A 7,865-nucleotide genomic window follows, 5' to 3' on the forward strand; every position below is an offset into this window, starting at 1 on the left:
TTGCCCTAACCAGCAACGTAAGTGCAATTGTCTGGAGTAACTTGGTTCTGCAAACCAATGCTGAAAGTTCAGCCCAACCACCAAACCCAGCATGGACGTAACCTTTAACTAAATGTTAAAGTTAGAAGATGAATCTAAGTTCCTGTTATCTTAGAAAATAGTCTGTTGTTTTGCTTTGTTCTTAGAAAGTCCAATTTTTAAGATATTTATTAATTGTGTATGTAACTATTTTATATACAGATGTATCAGTATGTACGGAGTACACCATTTTTCAATGTAAACGGCCATTTTAAAACTTCCTTTTGGCTTTTTAGTTTCTCTTAACTCATTTATTTTCTGCTGGCATTATGTCCCCTCACACATTCAAGCTGGGAAGTTCAGTGTGTCCTGCTCTGATGTTAGGAAGTGGCCTGCATCATCTAAGTGTTAGTGTTGCATAATAAGGCTGACATTTCAGATATAATATGAAAATTACTTTAATCTCAGGAGTGTATTTGGCAGTTTCAGGCACGTTTTAGGTGTTGTGGGCTCCCTGTTCGAGTCCGCTCCTTCCTCCCCAGTCACCCTACGGCTGTAAGCGCTGTGGTGGCAGCCGGGGTGCCCTCCGCCTCCTGGCAGCGCGGCTGCGGGGCAGGTTCCCCCTTGCGCTGAGGGCCCTTTCCTGCCTCCTGCGGCCTCCTCGGAGCACCAGGCCCGGGGCTGGGGCCGGGGCCGGGGCCGGGAGGTGGCGCCGCAGCCCCGCTCAGCCGCTCGCCCGGCGCCGCCGCGTCCCCGCCCCTCCGCCATGGCCGACGTGGAGGACGGGGACGAGCCGGGCGCCCCCCACTCGCACCCGGGCTCCTCGGGCTCCAAGGCGGGCGGCCCCGACAAGATGTTCTCGCTGAAGAAGTGGAACGCCGTGGCCATGTGGAGCTGGGACGTGGAGTGCGACACTTGCGCCATTTGCCGGGTGCAGGTCATGGGTAAGCGGCAGGCCCCGGCCCGCCGTGGCCGTCGCCGCCCGGGGTGGGGGGGGCGGGGAGGCGCTCGGAGCGCGGGCCCTGGCCGTGCCCCGCGGCCCTGGCGTGGGGAGCGGTGGGCAGGGCCCCGGGCAGGCGGCCGCCCTGCGGGAGCTGTTGTTGCTCGGCCCCCGGCAAGCGGAGTCACCGCCGGGCTGGGCCCTGCTGCCCGGGCCGTCCGTGAGGAAGCGGCGCTGCGGGCGTGTGGAGCAACAGGCAGCTGCAGCTCCTGAGCCCACTGCGACGCCCCTCACCGAGCACCCTGACTGCTGCTGCAGCGTAACGTGCATCAGAACTGAAAAGTCTGCTGGAAAAGCGAAGGGGCACTTTCCCTGTTTTGAGATCTCTTTAAAAGCAGCCTCATCGTTGACCAATGTTAGTCACTGACATGTTTTGCAAATATAACACCATGGATCTTTTTAAATCCCTTACACTTTTCTCCTGCAGTATATCTATATCTCATTTTCGCTGTCATGCTGTCACCTGAGGCATAACTGACTTCAAGCCTTTCAGTTGCTCACGTTGGAGTCTGGCAGGACAAATGACCGACAAATGGCCGTCTCCATGGCATGCTGCTTTTCTAGGTCCAGGGAATACAATTCTACAAACCTAGACTGGTTTTGGTGTTACAGAAAGGAGGCAAAACACATGGTGCAGTCATTTCTCATAGATGTTTTTATTGCAAATGTTATGAGGAACAGAAAAGGCACAAAGGTGTACTGGAGGAAAAAAGGTGCAGCCCAGGATGAAGTGATGGGGGATTGAGCACATGGAGTTCAGCAAGGCCAACCACAGGGTCCTGCACCTTGGGCAGTCCCAAGCACAAATCCAGGCTGGGCAGAGAATGGATCAAGAGCAGCCCTGAGGAGAACCTGGGGGTGGTGGTTGACCAGAAGCTGGACACGAGCTGGCAATGTGCGCTTGCAGCCCAGCAAGCCGCCCGTAGCCTGGGCTGCACCAAAAGCAGTGCGGGCAGCAGGCCAGGGGATGGGATTGTTCCTCTCTCTCGTGAGACCCCCCCAGGGGCCCTGCTCCCAGCTCTGGGCCCCAGCACAAGGACATGGAGCTGCTGGAGCCAGTCCAGGGGAGGGCTGCAAGGATGCTCAGGGGCTGCAGCCCCTCTGCTATGGAGCCAGGCTGAGGGAGTTGGGGTTGTTCAGCCTGGAGAAGAGAAGGCTCCGGGGAGCCCTTACAGCGGCCTGCCAGTGCCTAAAGGGGGCCATCGGGAAAGCTGGGGAGGGACTGTCTGTGAGGGAGTGATGGGACTAGGAGTAACAGCTGTAAACTGAAAAGGGACATACCTAGATTAGGCATTAGGAAGAAATTCTTTACTCTGAGGGTGGTGAGGCCCTGGCCCGGGCTGCCCAGAGCAGCTGTTGCTGCCCCATCCCTGGCAGTGCCCAAGGCCTGGATGGGATTTGGGCAGCCTGGGCTGGTGGGAGGTGTCCCTGCCCTTGGCGGTGGTTGTAATGGGTGGGCTTTGAGGTCCCTTCCAACCCATCCGTTCTCTGACCTTTTGTGTAAACATAATTTGCAGATGCTTTAGATGTTTTATGTCTTTGTTTATATGGTGAGCAGAGACCACACTGAAAGCGAAAGTGGCTTGGTCTGTTATAAGCAAAACCTAATTTTAAGAACTTCCCTGTTCTAGCCTGTTACATGGCACCAGGAAAAAAATAATAATAAAAAAAAAACCTTTACCTTGATATTTGATAAAAGCTAAAAAATTGATCTTTTGTATTTTTTTATAATTATACCAAGGCAGTACTTTTTATCTGAAACTAAGGGAAAAAATCTGGTAACTGTTTTTTTTAGAACAAACCAGATTGTCACAGTGTGAGAGTTGGTCATTACTGACTTCAGTTTAACAATTTTGTGTTGATCCTGCCAGACCTGGTCTGGCTCCTGTAGAGCCGCTGCATTTGCAGTAACCTCAGCTTGGAGGCAGTGACAGACTTAAGCAGGCTCTGCATGTTTGAAGTCAGTTAGTTTGATTTTGGAAGGCAGGTGACTGTTAGCTGCCCAAATTTTCTACTGGTTTAACTCCTAGAACCAATGTGGGCTTCAGTGGTGACAGAAGCACAAGGAAAGAAAGAAAACTGCAGGTTTTATCTGGGAAGGCCAAGATTGCAGCAGTGGTGACTCTAGATTTGCTTCACTTTCACAGTCTGACACCCTGAGGGTTGTGATGCAGGAGTGGGGACAGCTGACATCAGCATGGTTGCTGTGATTTCTGCCTACTCTGAAACTGCAAATCGAGGGTTGGGATAGGAAAACTGCTTTTATAGTTGCTGCAGCTCCACCACAGCTTACTGCCCAGCACATTGAGGTGACCCCAGGTGGGTTTGTTCCTATGCAGCACAGTGCACCGCTGAAGCAGTTTGTCTGAGTCTTCCCTGCAACTTGGCCGCTAGTGCTACGGAAATACAAGTTACAGGAACAGACGTTAGAAAGCTCGACTTGCTGCCTGGTTTTCATCCCGGGGGGAAAGGGCAGCTACTTCAGAGTATCTGTGCTCTTTGTTCTCTGTCACCCGAGAAAATGAGGGCAGGTGAATCTGAAACAGAACTTAGGTCAATATCTGGCAGAAATACTCAAAATTCCTGTAGCATGTAATGTTTTTGTCTAGTTGGAGAATACGATCCAACTGGTGACCTGCAGGCCAAGTCCAACCTGTGGGACACTTTTGCCCAAGTTACTAGTTTTTCTTTGGAGGAGATGTTTCCCCCGTGTGTGCTGCCATAACAGTTGAACACTTTTTTGTGCATGGTATGTGCACGTAGATGGTTTCTCCTTTACGCTGGCGTAGACTGCCTTACACAAAGGCATTCTTCTGCTGTATGTGTGGCATGGTATTAAGCCTGCAAGTTATCACCTCTGCATCTTCTGAGTCTGTCATCTAGTCCTGAAGCCATGGGAGCACATAAAGAAGATAAACATTTTAATTTAGATATTTTTCTATGTTTATCTCTTGAATTATATTATCAAATTGACCAGTGTTTATAAATACGTTTGCATGCGTGTGTGACTCTTCTGAAAATGATATGCAGGTACCTATTAAGGAAAGCTACTATACAAAAAGATGGCAGCAGGAGGTGGGGGTTGTGGTGAGAGGTGTAGGGGCTAAAAAAAGTCAAAATTGTGAATGATTTCCTTAAAAGGAGATGCTGACATCTGAAAAACAAAGTCCTGTAATTAGGGTTTGGCTGTATGCTTGCTCAGCTCTTAATATGCCTGAGTGCCTTGGCACAAATCTGCTGGTTGTTATATCTACAAAATGGAGGCTTTTTTCAGCATAAGTTATGAAAATACAAAGCAATGGAAAATAAACAACACTTGAACAGTTTATAGTCCTTCTGATCTCTTTGAGATAGATGTTTCATCGTCATGTGCCCTGATTGAAATTTGAGGTGGGGGGGTGTTCAATGTTAAAGGGTTGAAGCAAACATCAAAACTTGAGATTTTTACCTTTGTAAACTCATTTTAAAGTTTAAGTTTTCTTCTGTCAAATGTATTCTTTAGATGGAATCCTGAGCATCAGATTGAATCTTTTTCTTGTTTACTTTTAGATGCCTGTCTTAGATGTCAAGCCGAAAACAAACAAGAAGATTGTGTTGGTATGTAGTGATTTCATTCGCTTGTTTTTCAATTGAAGTTTCTCTCAATAGGGTGCATTTTAAAGTTTGAAGGGAATACTGGTTTTATTAATGCTCAGAAGTAAAGCAGTGTTTTGTTACGGTGTGTCATATTTTTACATTAGTAATGCTTCTTGGTTTATTTTTGAGCACTAATAAAATGAGTATTAACTTCAGCCATGCTGTAGTACCTAACACTTTCAAATTTGCAGTGCTTCTGTCAACATACATGCAGCTGTGATGTTTAAGTTGTTCTCATCCTAAACATAATTCATGTTCAGGATAATGTACGCCTTTGCAGTAGGCTAGGAAATGGCTCCTTTTCTTTGTACTAGGGTGTGTGCCAGAAGGTATAATAGCAATACCAATAAAACCCTGTAAATTTCTGACTGGGTTAGAAAGCAGTATTTTTCCCAGTCTTGATTCAGGCATAGTGGAGATAATTGCTTGCCTGTTCAGTTTTCATTTGGAAAAGTGTGATCACTGGAGTTTGCTATGATGCTGTATAATCATAAGCGTTCTTTAAACTGCTTGTCAACACATGCAAAAACAAATTGTAACTTAATTCTGATATATTTAAATCAGATATCATGAAAATTGTCTCATAGTGTTTGCTTTAAAACTTTAAGTCAACTGTTAAGCCAGTGGTAAATCTTTCCACACCCTTGTTCTTTCTGCTTTGAAGTGTATTGTCTCAAACTTTATCCACTGTTATTTCTGATTATTATTCTAACTAGAACAGGAATTGCCTGTTTCAGATACCTTAGTTGCTTGGTAAGTGTCCTGTTTAAAATAGTCAGGAAAAAAAAAAGCATAATCTTACAACAGTGATTTGATTGGTATGCTTATATTTCAATAAGGAAAATGTGAGCTAATAAGGAAAAAAAAAAAAAACAAACAAATGACTAATACTCATGAGTAGATGGGTAATATGTTACAATTTTGTTGTGTTGAAGAAATTGTAGCCTGTGCATATTCTGGTTTATTTTGCCGGAAAATGCCAATATAGCCATATGGACATTATGTACTGTGTCAAATGTGCTTCCTTGATGTCACGCAGTTAAGTGTAAACACTGCATTTCAGATGAGAATTTAGTAATATGCTCTTGTATGATAGTAAGTCAGTATGCATTGTCTATATTTTGGTACTGTTTTGGGAACGTTAAAGTGAAGAACTTACCCATATACTCCTGGTCAGTATTGACATATGTTTATACATTCACAGATCTGTGTCAAACACTTTGTAGAAGAAGGTGAAAATATATATATATATATAATATATATATATATATATATTTCTTTTCATTTGGAAAAAAAATGCAGAGATCTGTGATGTAGAGATGAGGAGTATCATCAGAATGACCCTATTAATTCAGTCTTGATGGATAAATCAGTGATGATGCATTTTGTCTTTTCAAATGTTTTGGAAGTTTGCAGTGGCTTTAAACATCTGAGAATGGTAGTTTGGACGTTGCTGTGAGTGTTGATCAGACATCTGAGCATGACTGGAACGTGTTCTTTCTTCTCTTTCAGTGGTTTGGGGAGAATGCAATCATTCCTTCCACAATTGCTGCATGTCCTTGTGGGTGAAACAGAATAATCGCTGCCCCCTCTGCCAGCAGGACTGGGTAGTCCAGAGAATAGGCAAATAAAACACTGGAAGTTGTTTTCTGTTGAACTTGCTGAAGTAGTGTATGTCTTATGCCATATACTTATACAGAAGAGTGGAGCCTGTCAATTATGGCATGATTTATTTAGTTTATCTGGTACAAGGAACAGTATGGTTTTGTTGTGTGCTCTTTGCTGTGCTGGGAGGCAGTGGTCAGTCTTGTTGCAGGTATTTCCACAACTGAAGGAGAGGCACTACATTAATAAATGTGTCTGTTATGATTTGAGTGTTAACTGTATCGGATCATTGAAATGCGGTGGTGCAGATTATGCCTCAAATACAGTTTGTTTAATGTCTCTGTGCAGAACAACAACTTAATTTGAAAAGGAGACTTTGCTTGTAAGTCTGATACACTGTGTGGTTTGCTGTCTGATAAAGAAGTTATTTTCTTTACAGATAAAGAAATTGTTTTCTAAATAGTACTGTATGCAAAAACACGGTCAGTTGACTTTTTAGGAAGTATTTTGTTTTTTAATCTAAAATGAATACTGTGTGAAGCACACTATACTAAACATTTCTCATTAAGGTTTTCTTCATGGCTTAAGAATATTTTGTTGCATCTCTTAAGTCTGTTGTATAATTTGTATGTGATTTCTGCAACCATAGTATTAAAAATTTAACCACATTAATATTTTTTATTTATATTTCTGTTAAAGATCATGGACATGTGTATTTTAATCTAGAGGCTTTTGGTACAAAAACACGTATTTGAAATCAGCTAACTAGTGTTGTAAACAATTTCACTGGTTAGCTGTCTAGTATAGAATGCAAGCAAAACTGATCATTTCAATGTCCCAAGGCAGGCACTAATTAAATCTAGGGAAAATGTTAACTTGTGATTTCTTCAAAATTCGTTTATAGAAATTTCTTTATCATAGTTTCATCGGATAAAATGTTTCAGGGAGTAGGAGAAAGCATTGTTTCGTTTTTGTGGAAGTCCTCAGTATATCATCTTTTTTATATGATCAGTCCAGTAATTTTTCTTGCACATACTTGTTTGCCTCTGACTTTGTTTGTCTTTACCCTAAATATCTGAATAATTACTATTAATCTGAACGTATGGTTCTTTTTATATATATGAAATAAGTTGAGTTACTGTTTTAAGTCTGTAACAAATTCAGACTTAATAAAGTGGCTAATAAACCTGGATGGAACTGAAGCAATATTATATGCAAATCATTGTTTACTTCAAAATGATTGACTTAAACATTTAAGATTAATGTGTTTCTCATCAGATGCATTTCTATTCTGTTTATTTTAAGTATATTTAAAGAGGTTTATCTTCATAGTATAAAGTATTTCCAATGGGAGTGTTTGATTTTGTCATCGAGCCTACATGCAGAGTTTATTGTGGTTGTGTTTAATACTTGTAATCTTGTTTTTTAAAACATTTTGAATATTTTAAATACAGCTTTTGTCTCATTACATGCTGAGATCACGAAAGCCCTCTGTGTCACTGTTGAAATGTATCACACTAGTTGTTACTATCCCAGACAACGTTTGTCTTAAAATGTAAATAACAGTAGTAATGAAGTGCCTATTGCAATTAGGTTGTTGTGGAGT

General features: G+C 42.8%; 1 protein-coding gene across 2 annotated transcripts; it reads left to right on the forward strand.

Annotated features, from left to right (window-relative positions):
* Nucleotides 1–732: 732 nt before the first annotated feature.
* Nucleotides 733–7,851, forward strand: RNF7 (ring finger protein 7). 2 transcript variants are annotated; one of them, XM_027463944.3, is made up of 3 exons: nt 733–955; nt 4,568–4,615; nt 6,167–7,851. In XM_027463944.3, the coding sequence occupies exons 1-3, from the start codon at nt 785–787 to the stop codon at nt 6,221–6,223; spliced, it is 276 nt and encodes a 91-aa protein (XP_027319745.2). In that variant the 5' UTR covers nt 733–784; the 3' UTR covers nt 6,224–7,851. The 2 variants fall into 2 exon arrangements, with proteins under 2 accessions (XP_027319745.2, XP_027319744.1); XM_027463943.3 differs by having other exon boundaries at nt 743–962.
* Nucleotides 7,852–7,865: the final 14 nt, after the last annotated feature.

Source organism: Anas platyrhynchos, chromosome 9, assembly GCF_047663525.1.
Source record: "Anas platyrhynchos isolate ZD024472 breed Pekin duck chromosome 9, IASCAAS_PekinDuck_T2T, whole genome shotgun sequence".
Lineage (NCBI taxonomy): Eukaryota > Metazoa > Chordata > Aves > Anseriformes > Anatidae > Anas > Anas platyrhynchos.

What these genes read in the sequence shown, in the direction of transcription:
- RNF7 (XM_027463943.3), top strand. Translation starts at nt 785, where the DNA reads ATGGCCGACGTGGAGGACGGGGACGAGCCGGGCGCCCCCCACTCGCAC. An exon ending in TTGCCGGGTGCAGGTCATGG is followed by an intron (nt 963 to 4,567) that starts GTAAGCGGCAGG and finishes GTTTACTTTTAG; the next exon opens with ATGCCTGTCTTAGATGTCAA. An exon ending in CAAACAAGAAGATTGTGTTG is followed by an intron (nt 4,616 to 6,166) that starts GTATGTAGTGAT and finishes CTTCTCTTTCAG; the next exon opens with TGGTTTGGGGAGAATGCAAT.